Source organism: Chrysemys picta, chromosome 13 (assembly GCF_011386835.1).
Source record: "Chrysemys picta bellii isolate R12L10 chromosome 13, ASM1138683v2, whole genome shotgun sequence".
Lineage (NCBI taxonomy): Eukaryota > Metazoa > Chordata > Testudines > Emydidae > Chrysemys > Chrysemys picta.
This window is the reverse complement of record NC_088803.1, coordinates 45404447-45422000: the sequence shown is the minus strand read 5'-3', so window position 1 is coordinate 45422000 and position 17554 is coordinate 45404447. Positions and strand designations below refer to the sequence as shown.

At 42.2% G+C, this 17554-nt stretch overlaps 1 protein-coding gene across 17 annotated transcripts in view; it reads right to left on the bottom strand.

Annotated features, from left to right (window-relative positions):
• PHACTR3 (phosphatase and actin regulator 3) overlaps positions 1–17554 on the bottom strand; it is a 166938-nt gene that overhangs the window by 116831 nt on the left and 32553 nt on the right. For 3 of the 17 annotated variants that reach the window (XM_042858393.2, XM_065566072.1, XM_065566081.1), the window contains exon 1: positions 5349–5906. The exons of the other annotated variants lie outside the window; for them this stretch is intronic. In XM_042858393.2, the coding sequence (XP_042714327.2) occupies positions 5349–5379 (31 nt within the window). In that variant the 5' untranslated portion in view covers positions 5380–5906. Of the gene's footprint in view, positions 1–5348; positions 5907–17554 lie in introns of those variants that run through there. 17 annotated transcript variants of the gene reach the window in all.

The window sequence follows — 17554 nt, the reverse complement described above, 5'->3', positions numbered from 1 at the left end:
ACCAGCCAGCAAGACAGCATCTTAAGAGCAGACAAGAAAAGTAGCCAGAAAATGTTTGCTAAATAAAGTTACGACAAGGGGGAGAATAGAGAACATCTCTGTAGGTGAAATTTATTCAGCAGTAATATTTCAAAGGGTGCAATTGCTGTCATTGGTAGTATTGTTTATGCATGGGATTTTCATAAGTAGCTGAGGGAGTTATGCACCGAATTTCCTTAAATGCTTATGAAAATACCACCCTATTTCTATGGCAATAGTGCCAGAAGCTATAACTGAGATAGGGGCCCCGTTGTACAGGTGCTGCGCAGACACACAGTACTACAAGTCTCTGCCCTCAAGTAATTACAATCTAAATAGGCCAGTCAAATAAAAGGGTGGCAGATAGCCTAGTATTGCCATTTTATTAGTAGGGGAAACTGAGGCACAGACTTCATAACTTATTCAAGGTGTTACAAGATGTTTTGCCGAGCTAGGTAGTGAACCCAGATCTCCTGCATCCTAGTTCAGTGTTTGAACTACAAGACATTGCTCCTGTCAGAGAAAATAAAGTACTTCAAAGAGCAATCTTTATGGGGCTGGCTCTAAGCTGATCTTATAGTCTTTTCCATGCCTCAAAGAGATGTACCATCATCGTGATTCAAAGAAAAATCGGGGACTCTTAAAAACATCACTATAGACAGAACTTGTTGTACCCAACACTCACTCCATGGCTTATCTACTCCAGAGAGTATTAACGTGGACTGAAGTTGGGAAGCAAGGGGGAAGTACTGTAAGAAAATACAGTACAGTACTCATGTTTGGTGTATTTGCCTGTTTCGTGAATGCATTATTACAATCGATGTTGAGATGTTACTCCTGAGCGCTCTGTATAAAATGAAGCCAAGCTTTGTGCTATGGGCAGAAGAGAAGGGGGAATCTACGAGTGAAGGTATTCACTTCACTCTTGTGCTTTCTGCTCAGATGGCGATGCATTGACTTGGTATCCTGAACTTTCTAAAAGCGTGTGTGTGTGTGTGTGTGTGTGAGACAGCAGTCCTTGTGCATTGCAGAAGAAGCTGTGGAGGCCTCACATAAGATCTAGGCATCCGTTAAGCCTTCACTCACAGGATGTGTGTTCTCAAGGAATCTGAAGTTGGGTAAAAAGGTGGTAGAAGCCTACCTCTCTCTAACTCAGATGCCAAGTTCCATACTTAATATTTTAATGAGGACAGATTCCTTCATTCTACCTTGCTGCTTTTGAAAAAGACTTGCCAGACTGGATCAGACTAGTGGTCCATCTAGTCTCCATTCTCCAGCTGTGGCTACCAGCTGCTTCAGAGGAAGGCAGAAGACTGTCTTTCCTACAACAAAAAGTGAGGGCAGGAGACTCTCATTACCATTGCCAAGTCCTCTCCCCCTGCCACTGCCTTCCCTCTCCACACACACACACAAAAATTGTGCTTAGAATTCAAAAATAAAAAGTAAATCAAAATAACAAAATGTGAACTGATTCTAGCTACAAATTAAATAATGAACTAACCCAATTTACCACCAGGGCCTCTGGGATTTCCATAAAACACAACACAGTCTGTTAGTTAGATTTCACAGTGCCCATTCATTGAGAGGCATTTATATCCTTCAGGTTAGCAGATCTTTTCCTTCTCCAACCAGCTATTCACCATCACTAACTCTATAAACCACAAAAATCTATGTTAAGTGTCTGGCTCAAAACCACAAGGCAAGAAAATTCTAAGGCAAAGCTGAAAATCTCTTACCCACGTTAAGGTATGTGTCAAATCACTGTTTGCTCACTCACAGCAAGGCAGGTGGAGGTGAAGAGACCCAACTGAAACTGACCTTTTGTTAAGGAAGACCATGTGATTATCATGATACTATTTACATAAGGGGAGAGAAATTTCCTTCTGATCCTGTGAGGTGTAAGACTTCTGCAGAGTTGAGTGCAAATAGATTAATTGATGTATTGGCCTCTGCTATATTATTCTTAATATACATTTCTAGCACGAACCATAATGCTTGCAGCAGAGCCATCAGAACATATGATAGGATGTGGATTAACATGACTACCAGCTGTATTTGTTATGCATATTGACTATGCACTAAAACTCTAATTTTGAAACCTTCAATTGCTTGTTAATGAGGCCTGCACTGTCTCATCTATATTTACCTTTGTAACCAAGAAGCTCTCCACCAGAACCACTGAAACCGTACTTTACCCTTTGGCATGCAAACCTACAGTTCTGGCTGCACAGAATGTATACTATAGATGGGGCTGGTCACATCACCTATGAAGGTTGCCTCAGACTTCCCATGATAAGACCCTATTTTCAGCTGCTTATAATTTTAGCAAACTTTAATAATTTGGGCTGAAATTTTCCTTACCCGGTATCTGTCTCAGACTGGTGTTTGTCTTTTTTTGGGGGTGGGGTGGTGGTGGAATTTCAGCCAAAATGGATCAGCCATCTGAAGATGAGACTAGGGAAAATACTTTTTGCCCATGTGAAAATAAGCATGCACTCTGGCAACCTTTTTCTTTGAAATGCTCTAGCACAGGGGCTCTCAAACTGGGGGATGGGATCCCTCAGGGAGTCGCGAGGTTATTACATGGGGGGTCGCGAGGTTATTACATGGGGGGTCGCGAGGTTATTACATGGGGGGTCGCGAGCTGTCAGCTTCCACCCCAAACCCCGCTTTGCCTCCAGCATTTATAAAGGTGTTAAATATATTTAAAAGTGTTCTTAATTTATAAGGGGGGGTCACACTCAGAGGCTTGCTATGTGACAGGGATCACCAGTACAAAAGTTTGAGAACCACTACTTAGCACCCCCATGCTCTGGAGCAGGGACTCTCAGTTTGCTAGGAGGATGTCCTTTTGCCATCCCTGTGAAAATCTGCCCAAATGTGGCCAGGTTCTAAGCCTTGGAAAACTGCAGTTTGCACATGTCCAGACTGCTCAATTTGAGCAGCTAAAATCTCTGAAGATTGTGCCTTCACTGAGCGTGTTTGAGCCTCTCACAGCTTCTAATGCTGACCAGACAGCTTCGATAGTCCATCATCCCCATAAAGCAACTCATGCATGCTTCAGCCCAAGGCTAGAAGGACTTTCCTTGGAGTGGATGCTCCCAATGGCTCCTGGCCAGGGTGGGACTGGTGAGACTGGTATTGGGGGAGGGAACTGACCGGGAGTTGGAGGGGGAGACTGGGACTTGCTGAGCAAACAGACTGGCACCAGAAGCTGTAGAAGGGGGAGACTGGGAGCTGGTGCAGGAAATCGGGGGCAGGGACTGGGAGCCAGTTGGCTTGTGAGGATGATGCTGAGTTTGGATGAGGTGCTGGGGGGAAGGGAAAGAGAGAGACTACATACCATTTTGGGGGAAATGGGGAGAGGGGAGAAGCGATGGATCCTACAAAGAACCGGGGTATGGCAGCGGATGATCTAGACAAGGAGATTGGGACTGAGTGTGGGGAGGGGAGAAGATTGGTTCTCAGACAGTGATCCCAGAGGAGGAGACTAGCATTGGGCTAGGCAAGGGGATTGGGATGAGAAGCCTGAGGAGTGGAAACTGGAAAGGCAAGGAGGGCAGGACAGGGAGACATAGACCCTGGAGTGGGGAAGAGACAGGACGGGGGCAGACGGGCTGGAGGGGATGGGGCAAAGGGGGTCAAGCTTGGAGAGAACAAGAGTCTGTTCCCACTGGCGCACACCCCTCTCCAGTCAGGAATGGAACCCAAGATTCCAGAGTTTCACCATTTCTCTAATGTCAGCGAATGCCGAGAAACTGACCAGCAAAATGTGTCCCATCCCCCCTCTGGTGCTGGCTCGCATATAGAATGACAACCTACTACTGCTATTGGTTCCTCCGTTAGCTCAAGTGACTCAGGCCTGTGAGGACAAGCTAAAGTTTCCAACCAGGCTGACAACTCATGTGGATGTCAATATGATACCACATGATGAAATATGAATTTTAATTTGCTTTTTTATAAACCGAGGAATTTAAACACAAAAATACTGTTAAAAGTTCATTAAGGTCTCAAAATCAAGGTTGCCTGTACATTTGTGTGTAATACATACTTATATAAGACTGTGTGATGTATTCTCAAAGTACGGCACTAAGTGTTCTTTAGAAAAGGTCAGAAAGAATAGTTATTTAAGTAAAACATCTTCAGCTTCTCTTTGCTCTGCTTGTGCGTGGAAGCCACAGACAGATTTCAGAACAGCTTTTCATATACCAGATGAATCTCAGAGGAGTGGGGGTGGGAAAGAATCAATTTCTTTTTTTAGTGTGTGCATTTCATTTTATTGGTGGTTGATTTCAACATCGTGTGTCCAAATAATAAATACTCCTATTGAAGGTCTCAACACTTCATCATATGCAAATGAAAAGGTCTGCATGGACAGTATAGGAAATTCCTTTGTTTTTCTAGGTTTGGATTGAACAGGTGTCTCATTAGCTTCGTTACTGAATGTCATCATTTTAATGCTTCATCCTTACAACACTATGCAAAATGCATTCACGCAAATGCTGGACAACTGCTACATGACGTTACATACATTTAAAGGTTTTTCTGAGAAATAAGAGGACTGATGCTGGAAATCAGGCAACCACTTCCCCATCAATGCTCCAAATCGAGAAGCTTGCTGCTCAATGCTACACTGACACAACACTGAACTGAAAAGCCCGGCAACACTTGTATCTGAAAGAACTTGATTTCCCAAATATCAGTAAATCAGTGTTCCTTGTGCAGAGGCGGTCTGCACTGTAACTTTGAAGATACACTGTTTTTGCTGTCTGGCCAATAACAGTGAAGCCAAACACATGCAACAAACAGTTCCACAATGAATCTAACACCTTAGATATTTGCAGTTTTGGAGAGAAACATTCTTTGACTAAAAAAACCTTTCTTTACTTGTGCAGCACAAGCTGAGAAGAAGAATCCTGAATTATTAGCAGGGGGATGGGCAGAATAACCTAATAGGTCTCTTCTATCTCCTCTGAGCTCTACTGGTAAGGAAAATATCAGAACAAGTGACACATCAAGTCAATATTCCAAATTGCTTATGGATGCTTTTAAAAAAAAATCACTAAAAGCGAGCTCCACACCCCCAGGTATAGTACATTGTCTGACAATTTCTATTGAACGTGTAAACAAAAGTGTAGACACCAAGGATAAAATATGTAATCTAAAATCTTGAGTATTTCTACAATGTCCACCTCCATTAAAACTGCTGATTAGCCTAGGCTAGCATATTTACAAAAGAATCTATGGTATCTTTAAAAGAAATGGCACCAATAACATGGAGTAAACATTTAGTGACCTTCCTTTCATTTCTTGCATTCCTTGTTACTCACCCCTGAGTGCTGCCTCTTGCTCAGAGCACATTGAATGCAGCAGCTTGATCCAAGGAAGAAAATGATTAGTTTCCTTTCAGCCTTTCTTATTGTTATCACTTGAAATTTCTTCACCTCTTCTTTTCAGGTCACATAAAAATATAAGGGCAGACCCCTTCAGGGTCTAGACGGATTCTGTTTACATGATGTACAAAGAATGAATGCATTTCCTATTTCAACCAGGAAAATCACGTCCTTGCTGACAGCTGCCTGGATCATTTATAGTATCCTGTGTGTGATTGTAAAATCCTATGCAATGTTCAAAATCAAGCTTGCTTTTCTAAATGGAGGACCTGATGAAAATCTGTAAGTCAACTTGTCTTCATCCTGCAAGTTTCTCTTTCCTGTAGAAGAAGCTGAAAGTCACTGTTTATTCCACAAAGCTTTTTAACTGGAGACGTTGAAGCAAAAAAGGAGGGTACTGAAAGGCCCAGAACCATCTTAGTGCTGAAACCATACTCCCTGCGTATATTATAGCTCACTAAGGTACCTCTGTCAACCCCACAGTAGCTGTTACTCAGCTCCCACGTTAAACCCGTGATTCCCTTCTCCCTAGGCAATTTTGGTTTATAGCACTGTCAGCAAACTGCTGCAGCCACTGTTTGAAAGGATTCTAACCTAAATTATAGTGAAAGCCCGCTCAAGGCATCATGCTTGTTTTTTTTCCCCTAGAATACTTAAATTTGATCATACTCCCCATGCAATCTTCACAAGCTCCCTGCAATGTAGGCAAACAAAGCTTTGCTTTCCTCTTCCAATCTTCGTTAGGGGGACTCGGCATTAAAATGTTTTGGAAAGGCAGATGCTCCAGCATTAGAGCAAAGAAGCAGAAAAAAAGGAAGACGCCCTGTGAACAGCTGCACAGCTCTGTGCTTCAAGCAAGCAAGATACCAGAACAGTTTTGCACATTGTTTTGTCACTGGGAATGTATTATTATCATCTAAATTTAAAATCACTGCTTCTTTCCTGCACTAGGGCAAATGCAGACCTTCAACCACAACCACTGACCTGCTCTGTTCTTCCTACTGCTCCAACACAGAAAATAAGTACAAATGGGTAAAACCACAACCTTCAGGTTCGATGGTGTATGTGCTTGCAAGGTGTTGATACAGAATCAGCCAAAGAGAGAGAGAGAGAGGAATTCTTGTGCACTTTATGGGATTAATCAATATTCACGTTTCTTTGCTGACATCTAATTCTGCCAGCTGCTCCAGCTCCCTACAGACTGTCCACAAAAGACCTAGCTTCTATTAATGAGCACCTTTCTCTTGATTGTGTTAGTGGAGAGGAAAGATTGGACACTTGCTCCATGTGTTCAAGATAACGTTTTTTTTCTCACTTTAAAACCCCCTATATACAAGGTGGGACACTTGGAAGAGCATAAATTATGGTGGGGAAAATGGATTAAAAATATCTTGGGTAAATTTTGTTAACCAGATCAACAAAAACACTATCAATACAGGCTGAAAAAGCACAAGCAAGACATTTTCATAACTCCTCCTTGCCACGTTTGGACTGATTTCCTTTACAGTCTAAGAGCCTTTATCATCTTTGAGCTAGATTCTTTTCAACTAAAAGATGAAATTTCCATGGAAAGCTTTGAAAACAATTCTTTTGTTGTTGTTGTTGTTTTTTGTTTTTTAGTTTCTGTAGAAATTTGTCTTCGGTGCGGGTTGGGGGAAGCAGGCTCGCTTTCTGACCAGCTCTACTCAGTATCCACCACTACTGGTATCTGTCAAAGTGAGAGGGGAAAGTATCTGTTTTCTATACCACAATCTGTACGTTTCTTTGATTTTTTTTTTTAATAAAGGAAGAATCCTAAATATTTTTTAGCATCAAGTTCAATAGACTGCGAACATATTTCACCGATTATATGTAATAATCAAAATGTAGTACTTCAAACAGTTCTGGAAAAGATCTGCAATTTACAGCAACAAGAAATTGCAAAACAACTCAAGCAGATTACCACACTGGGATTATTAATCAAAATGCATTTCCAAAGTCTAAGGATAAAATTTGCTAAGTGTCTAAGTTACTTGGGTGCGCTTGAAAATTTTATCCCAGGCCTAAAATAAACCCCTGTCGTCATGCTCACTGTGAGATAGGTGTTCATAGGCCCTTCTCTAGCTCAACATGTAAATTTTTCCAAGGTTCTTCAGAGTCCTTGGTGCCTTTTCTAAAGCTTCCTCCTTTTGTTGGCCATAGTAACTTAGTGACCATGAAAACTGTCCCATTGGTCAGTGACTGTGTACAGCAGGGGCGGGCAAACTTTTTTTGGCCTGAGGGCTGCATCAGGTTTTGTAAATTGTATGGAGGGCCGGTTAGGGGAGGGGGTCGTGGCCTGGCCCCCACCTCCTATCTGCCCCCCCGGGACTCCTGCCCCATCCAACTCCCCCTGTTCCCTGACGCCCCCCCCCCCCGAGACCCCTGCCCCACACACACACACACCCTCTCACTGTCCCCTGACCGCCCCTGGACCCCTGCCACCCCATCCAAACCCTCCTCTCATTCCTGACGGCCTCCCCAGAACCGCTGCCCCCATTCAACCACCCCTTCTCCCTGTCCCCTGACTGCCCCTGGAACCCCTGCCCCTGACTGCCCTCCCATCCAACCCCTCCTCCTTCCTGATTGCCCCCCGGGACACCTGCCACCGTTAAACCCTCTGTTCCCCCCTGACCGCCCCAACTCCTATCACCAACCCGAACTCCCCTGCCCTCTATTCAACCCCCCTGCTCGGTGCCCCCTTACTGGAGCACCGGTGGCTGATGGTGCTACAGCCACGCCACCCGGCTGGAGCCGGGCCACGCCGCCGCCACCACCACAACCACAGAGCACCAGGTCAGGCCGGGCTCTGCATCTGCGTTGCCTCAGGAGCCCGCCGCCCAGAGCAGCAGAGCGAGCAAGCTGAGGCTGCGGGGGAAGAGGGGAAACAGTGGCGGGGGAGAGGGACAGCAGGGGAGGGGCCGGGGGCTAGCCTCCCGGGGCCAGGAGTTTGGGGGCCGGGCAGGATGGTTCCATGGGCCGGATGTGGCCCGCGGGCCATAGTTTGCCCACCTCTGGTGTACAGGCTGGTTGACCACTTTGATACTGACAAATCACCCATTCTGGTAAAACTGCAAGGATCACACGGATGATGCAAATATTGGTTAACTACTTTTTTGGGGTGCGCAAGGAACATGCACGCATAACAAGCCACAGCCAAATAGCTGTAGACACCTCCGATCAATGGCGATCGCAGATTCTATCCTTTTCAGAACCATAAGCCCCAACTACTTGAACAAATCCATTAATAAACAGCCTTCATCTTACTCATGGGAGTGCCACTAAAGAGCAGCATGGTACAAAGTCTGTTGGAGAGTTTCCATAGACTTCAATGGACTTTGGACCATGTCTTAAGAAGTGAATGTTACACAAAGGTGATGCCCAGTTGAGTACACTTGTATTTTTCAGGTATGATCTTTGCATACCTAATTTCCCCCCACCCCCCCATAGGTGTAGCTTACACTGAAACATGGGAGTTTCATTTTTAGTATGGTCATGGGGTTTTTGTTTTTGTTACTACAACTTTAATATTCTTCCATAGAAGAAATAAAGTTCTTTGAGGAATAAATGCAATGACAGATTTTTTTCCCCAGGCAATTTCAAAGAAGCTGTGTGCGTTTGAATATGAGCCTTCTCCCTTATTTCACAGCTTGTTCATGTGATGAGATAATCTTGTTATTCAGGTTATCAATTGCCACTTCTTTCAGGCCATTGATCTAACTTGCTATTCAGGAAATACTCTGTTATAATCTCCCAAGCACATACTGCTGAATTTAGGGCTTCTCGGTCTGTTATGGATCTCAGGGAGAGAAGGCTGGAGAGCCATTTTACAAGACTCCTCTCCTTGTAGAGCTGGCTGACAAATGGATAATTCCTGAATGGAGGGAGGCTGCAACTGGCTTGGTGGTTGAGCCTATGGCCATAAAGGGGGGAAGGGATAGCTCAGTGGTTTGAGCATTGGCCTGCTAAACCCAGGGTTTTGAATTCAATCCTTGAGGAGGGCATATAGGGATCGGGGGCAAAAATCTGTCTGGGGATTGGTCCTGCTTTGAGTAGGGGGTTGGACTAGATAACCTCCTGAGGTCCCTTCTAACCCTGATATTCCATGATTCTATAATAGTGGGTGATTCACTAAGGCAGTGGAAAGACAGGTAGAAGAGAGAGTGCTGCTACTCCCAGGATGTGCAAGTGAAGAGTATGTGTTCTGTTAAAATACATTTAAGATATTGGCCATCTTCCAAAATATTTTTTTAAATAGTCTTATTAAAATGTAGTTATATATCTCTATTTGTCCCTCCTTCTGTGTGTAATATGCACATAGCTTTCTCTCTCATACTGATCTGCCTTGAAAAATCACACGGAATGTGAAGGCCCAGTTTTCAAATGTAGTTGCCTGAAGTTTAAGCACCCCTATCTGTATTTGGGCAATGAAGCAAAGTGCTTAAGCATATGCTTATTTTTAATCATGTCAGTAGTTTCGTTAAAATCAATAGGACTCCTCATGTGCTCAACTGCTTTGCTGATCTGGGGCCTAAATCCATATTTTTTGAACACCTGCTGCTGGTGATGAGCAAAAGCCCAAAATGATTTGGACTAGTTTAGTGTCAGGGTTTTCCATGATAGCAAATTTAAATAAAAGAGAAATTTCCACCATTAACAGAAACCGGGCTTTTTAGTTTTGGCTTTTGCAGGAGATTTAGAACTGTCCACTGTATGCGTTTCCATCGTTACAGTACCTCTGGCAATTTACATTAATTAACTGGGATAAACCATCTCTAAAGCAAGTTCATACCCTAAAAAATCTTAATAAGCTGAAATCTCCTGATATGTTATAACTTTTCTTTCTTACAAAGGAACTTTGCAGTACTGGGGAGTAACGTTTTTGCTTAGATGTTCTGTGCAAATATATTTTGAGTGAGTTTACTAAAGTGCCAGGAAACAAATATCCTTCATGTAAACTTTTCACTTGGGGGATGGGCACTTAATCTGCTAAAGGATTTCTGGGTTGGACACCTGAGGCACATCTTTTGGCAGACAGTGGATGTTTCTTTGGATTGTGTCTAAGGTGTAAGCAGTCTGAACCTCCATTGAAGTCGAGCAGTGTTCCTCACAACTACACCAAAGAACACTTATCAGGCAATAGAAAAAAGGCTCTTCAATAGAAAGGAAGGTCAGGTTGCGAAAGTTAACTACTCTAGTTAATTTGCAGTCACATGCCACGTTCTAGAGATATGTAATCAGCCTCAGTCTCAGATCTTACACTCTTTTGAACAAACTTGTTGTGGGTATGGACCCAATTTAGATGCTCAGAGGCCTGATTTGCAGGGGGGTGTTTGGTTTTTGGGGTGGTTGGGTTTTTTGAGAGTTTCCCAACTGCCTGATTGGCATCTGCCGGTACAGATTGTTTAGAAGCAAAACGGTGCATGTGCCATCAGAGATGTGTGTACAATGTTTGAGTACCATCTTTTTACAATAAAATACACCTTTAGAATGCCTACAATAGAAAGCAGTACTTTTAAAAAAAACATATTAAGGCTAAGGAAAATATGGCATTTGAGAAATCCCTCAAAAATGACAAAGAAATACCTATAACTTATTCAGCATTTCTTAACTACTTTACTTGTAAATGGTTTTTGGATTTAATTTTGACTTTTTTCTTCTATTGGTTCAATGAATACCTGCATAAAGAGGCATATTAATGAAGACTGAACAATTACTCCTTTAGCCCATAAAATTGGTAGTTATCTATGAGATTACTCTTAGACTGCAGAATAAAAAAAGCTTTGTTCTCCGATTGTCACCGACCTGAAGAGACATTTCTGTTTTCCAAAAGCTTTTTCATTTGGGTGCACTTATAGTGCTTGGACTGTTATGTTAGCTACTTCAGTAATGAACACTTATTCATTCTAAATTAGAAAAATGTATATAGTAGTTAGAAAAGGGGATCAGATGTAACTCTCATATTTCACCGATGTATTCCTGAAAACATCTTAAAGGACTCCACACTGTACACAAATCACATGGCCCTGCCCCTTTGTCCCTTTTTATCTAGCTAGAATTTGTGGATTTCTGTTTTTTAATAAAACCCCCTCACTTTTTCAGTAATGCTTGTTTCTTCTTGGATCTTTTATCTTCTGGTATGTCTTACAAATTTGCTATGCAATTGCAGTGGATCACTAATGTGGTCATTAGGCAACTTAATCATGAGGACTCTTCTCCAGGCTTAACAATCACCGAAAGAATGAAAAATGTCAAAAGATTGGGTTTTCAGACATGCAAATAGTGTAAGAAAATTGCATGAGTTTCTATAGTGGGCACTGCACACAGTACTTACTCCCAAAAAAAGTCACACCAAATATAACCTTCTGCATTCTAGCCTGTCTCTTGCTATTGCCTATCTTAAGTTCAAGTTCATGGGCAAATGATCATTGGAAAATCTGAATCATGATTTGTGTGTTATACAGTGTGAAAGTTCTTGGTGGACTCTGACTTAGCCCATGCCAACATCTGGCCAGATATGGCTGTGCAGGAACATGAGGAAAAAGTAGACCACTATGCAGCCTCCTCTTATCTCTACTGCCAGTGTGGGGCATGTGACGCTGGCAGACCAGCTCATGCCAGAGTGTATTCAGGCCAATTCACTTGTGTATTAGTATAGATCAAAGTGATGGTGGAAGAGTGCATTTGGTGTTTAGCCTTCATAAAACTAATGGTCCGTAACTTGCATCATTTCCCCTTCTCTGTATCCTGTTATAATGCAGCAGCAAACACTTACATTGTGTATACCCCCATAACTAAATAACCCATCAAAGAAACCTTGTGAAATCCTAATGAAGGACTTAAGGGCTTCAATAGAAAAGTGCTAATTTCAAAGCAAGTGGCTATTGTGTGTGATGACCAAAGGTGAAAGATTCAAAGTGCATTCCTCACTGGCAGTGGAAGGAAAAGCCCACACGGGCAGAGACACTGTCAGTTTGGTTTCTGTCAGAAAAAGCTATAAATATGGATTCAGGGAAACATCCTACATCTCTGGACTGTTTAGATTAGATTTTACAGCGAACTGTACTAGGTGCAAAGCAGAGATCCCCAGAGACAATCTGGGTACCCTGAAAAGACTTTTGGGAAGCTGACAGTTTATTACATCACTGCCACCATTTGGAATTTCAAATTCTGATTCATCTGTACATATTCTTTACTTGCTTTAACATCTCAATAACTCTTATTTCTTTTTTCTTAGCTAATAAATCTTTAGTTTACTCTAGAATTGGCTACCACCGTTGTCTTGGTATAATATCTAAAGTACCAATTGATCTGAGGTAAGTGAGTGACCTCTTGGGACTGGGAGCAACCTGATGTGGTGTAGTTGGTTTTGTTTAAGTGACCCTTTATCACAAAGTTGTTTGGGTAGCAAGATAGACTCTCCAGTCTAAGGGGGCTGTCTTCGATTCCATAGAAAGACTGGTATAGTGATCCAGGAGTTCACATTTGTTACTGGCTTGGTGAAATCTAATTATAGACCACACCGCCAGCTTTGGACATCTGCCCTGTTTTCTGACAATCTGCCCTGAGATAGGCACTCACAGTTGTGATCCACTCCACACAGCCAGGAGAAAAGGAAGGGTTGTTTGCCTGGTGCATCCCATGCATCTGGAGTCGTGGCTATACTCCAACTATGCTCACCAGCATAGCTAAGCCAGGCTAGAAGGTGTTGTAAACAGCCCATAGTCAGGGGCCAGTAATACACCTCTACCCCGATATAATGCTACCCGATAGAACACGAATTCGGATTTAACACGGTAAAGCCGCGCTCCAGGGGGGCGGGGCTGCGCACTCCGGCGGATCAAAGCAAGTTCAATATAACACGGTTTCACCTATAACGCGGTAAGATTGTTTGGCTCCCGAGGACAGCGTTCTATCAGGGTAAAGGGGTATATTACTCCAAGAGCAAGAGTAGAGAAGCAGGGGGGCATGCTCCTTCATTAAGCTGCCACAGCTATGCAACATCCCTTACGCAGGGCTGGAACCAAAGGGTCAATGAAGCCCATGCAGATGTTCATAGCAAAGTGGGCCAAAAGCCCCACATTAGCTTTCATGTGGATCATCCAACATGGCAGTCAAAAATTGTTCATAGTGTTAGCATGCTTTATAATTCCAAACCCTGCATTCTGCATTCATGCAAAACTTTCATTAAACTAATTAAACCCAATAGCCGATGTGAGAACCTTTTCATATTATCTTTGGAGGCAAGGGGACAGAGGATGGTGCTTAAATGTCAGTCCAAGCCCTCAAAACTCCACAGTATGCTCAGATTCTAAGGCACAACATTCTTCCTCTGTCTGTCTTTGAGATTTCTAAAGTACCTATTTAAATAATAGCCTATTGTCCATTCCATTCACTGCTTGTTCTTCATAATGCAACCACTCTTTCATGCCATATTTCCATTATGGTGCGCTGTTAAGTGGAGTCGCACCTAACTCTTATCTGGTGTAAGTGAGAGACAATAAGGCCCAGTAATCTTGTCTGCAAACAATGTCACAGATTTGATTTTCTATCAATCACTTCTGTAATCCAAAATGAATACAATGGGCAGGAAGTATAAAGTATTAGCAATAGCTACATGCTGTGAATGCTACAGTTCACAGATTGCCCCAGAATTTAGAAGGGATCTGGGTTCGGGGGGTGAGAGGAAATATGTGATCATATAATCAGACTGTCATAATGTATACATACAAAGGGGCAAATTAAGGTTGTACAGGCAGCCTTAATTGTGTCATTTCTTCACTTATTGAAAACTTGACTTTGCAATCTTAATGTTTTACTAACAGTGGTGTTTTTGGAGGAAGGGGCTGTAATTAATAGAAGGGTCAGATTCTGCCAGCCTTGCTTACATTGAGTTGTATCTTGCTCTGCATATAGTTCCACGGATTTAGTGGGATTACTAAATAAGGTACTACTTAATATGAGAAAGGGTGGAACAATCCAGCCCTAAATTAACTACATGCAAGTAATTCTTATGTTCTGTAATAAGGCAAAGGCTTTATATTACTATAATCGACTTCAACAAAAGCAGCAGCAAGCCTTTAGTTATTTTGAGAGAATAAAGAGAAGTTATCGGGGTTGGAAAATAACCAAACTACTGTACAAGACATAATTCCATCATTTTATCTGTTACTCCAATCATTGCATTCTCATTCAAAATCAAAATCTCAATTCCCTTACTAGGAACCTTTGCATCTCTTTATGTAACCCATACAAATAAAATATATATCCTCATCCATCAATTATTCATCTATATTTTGACAGATGTCCCAAATGTATGCTTTTGACCTTCAAGCAGAAACATTCAAGCACACAAAGAAATCCCACTTGACCTAAATTTGAAAAGGTTAAAAGTCCATGGATTATCAAATATGCATTTAAGGCTGGTAGAATAACTTGTGTAAACCAAGAAATAGCAAAACCAGATCAGTTTTGACTGAATGCCAGGAATCATATGAGCACATACAGAACAGTAATGATTTTCAGTGCCTGGTGACCAACAATATGCTTTAACCAGCTTCTTGGGGTGGATTTGTATCATTGTTAGACTATACCTGAAAGGTTAGGGTTTAACTGTTATAATGCTGTATTTCTCCTCTATCCTTCAAAATCGTACAAGAAGCTCCTTATTTCTAATAGCCTCTACTACAGCTGGTGTAACTTATAGCACCCTTGAGGCTCACTTTGTTACATGTCCAGCACAGGGCTTTATACAACTGCCTTTGACTTCAGCAGGAGGAGGGGTTTTTGTATGTATATATGTAAAAATTGGCCCTCATTTGTGTGCATAATTCACATGTGCATTTACTGCATTTTTCACATGGAACTGTAGTGATATAGCAAGAAAACAACCAGTTAGAAATCAGTTGGTGCTTGAATTCATATGCATGCAGTTGTAAAAATCTGGGCCTCAATGTATATCACTGTACAATTGAGCATCGGAAATTATTTTGTTTTATGGAATGTAGTCTGTGAAACATATTTCAGTTGCTGTGAGAATTATTGCAATTATGTGTGATAGACTGATTCTAAAATAAGTGTACAGATACATCCAAGCCAGGTTGACAGAAATCGTCCAATTTTCCCCAATATCATGCTTTTTATAATTTGTTGCATAGTGGTGCTTCTTGGAGCCCTCACACAAAAATCCCAGCGGGATTTTGGAGTGTGGAATTGGACGTATTGGATAATAAGACTGAAATGTATCAACATAATATGACAACTAACATAGGTGTCTCCTTCAATTCATACTGAGAGGGCTTGACAGGGTTTTATGCTACCCTTTAATAAAAGAACGGACCTATATTCAGCACCAAGGCCAGCTCAGAATCATACGGTCTTTAAAAGAATCTAAATTGATTAACAAGGCAATGCTTTTCATAATTTGGAAGTGTGTAACTATTGGTGGAACAAAACAATTGTACTGTGGGAAACTTTACAGATATTAGATAATAGCCTAAATTGTGTACACACATCAAACTTCCCTTTCGAAGGGAATACAATACTTCAATGCAATGCAATACAAGATGTACTTCCTTTGAGCTACATTCAGCTATAATGACAGTAGCAGTGCCTCACTACACAACAGGAGTGTACCTAGTAAAGGTAATACTTGGCAGGAGAAAGTGTGGCAGAATTGGACCCTAAATGACTATTTGAATTATTCCTTGGAGTATGAACATATACAAAATTTAGGCTAGATTGTGCCTCTAGGCTTGATGCTGCACCACCCCAGAAGAGGCCTTAAACATCCCTCCAAAGCACAACTCCCTCTTTGCTCCCCCTTGCTTTCTGGGATTGGGGATAGTAATTTGTGGCTGGCCTACAATGGCAGCAAATTACAACATGTCTGTGATGGCACAGATGCACTGGACAGTGCGTTGTGGGGGGCAGAACCTTGGCTTGTTTCCACTTCCCTTTGCCTACTCCCTAGCTACACTTTCTGGGAGAGGGACTAGTAAGTGGGTGTTCATAGATTTTTGGCCCAAATCAATGCATCTCAATTAGAGTGAAGAGCAATATACAAGGGACCCACATCTTTTGCATTTTCCATATGTGAAAAGTGACAAATGAGGTCCAATATGACCTATCAAATGCCATGCCAAATAGTGCTGTATTTGTTCAGGAGTGGTATCTTGAGGCAAAGGGGGAATATTGACAGAAATGAACTGTGGCAGCCACTGGCTAAGAAAGCTTTGGAAGCCACAGCATAAAACCTTACACCATCAGCCTAATGCACAGCTTCTCTGGAGACCCAAAAATAAAAGGGTTGGGTGCGTAGAGGACTCCAGGAGAAGTGCGATCACTGCAGTGAGGTTAGCTTGTGCCCTGAATACCTTCTCATTTAGGTGCAGGTGGCTCTTAATGTGCGGCTTCACATATGAAACTCACATGACCTCAGGTTTTCTAAACATGTTGCAAAAATAGAGCTTTCCATCCCGCAGTTAGAAAAGTAAAACATAGACTTATTCCCTAAATGATCAAACTGACGTAGCGCTTCCCACGGAGGAGTTTCAGCCTGGGAGTCTTTCACTGTGAGCGCCTAAGCTTGCTATTACATGGCTATTTCAAGCACATTCTATTTTGGTTCACTTTTAGGCATGGGGGATGCTCAAACTATCTCTGCTCTCTTCAAAAATTCTTACTCTCAACTATCTAAACAGGTTACATAACCTTTCCTTAGACGTTTGGGGCCAGATCCTCAGTTGGTGTAAACAGGTGCCGCTCCGGTGATGTCAGACGCCAATTTGCATGAGCTGATAATCTGGCCCTTTGAATTCTTTGATGCTATTTGCAAAACGCTGCATGTGTGGGGCTCTTAGGGGCTGTGAGATGAAAACAGGTTGGAGATTATATTGTCACCTGAATCTTTCTATTCTAAAATGTTTTAAAAACAGAAATCTGATTCTGGGCCTGATCCTATCATTGTGGCTTAATTAACACTATCCAGCCCATATGAAATAGGCTTCCCACCATTAGAAAAGATGGAGGACTAGCGGCCAAAGGAAATGCTACCTAGATGGAGCTACTATAAGATAGGTGCAAAACTGGTTGGAAAACCGTTCCCAGAGAGTAGTTATCACTGG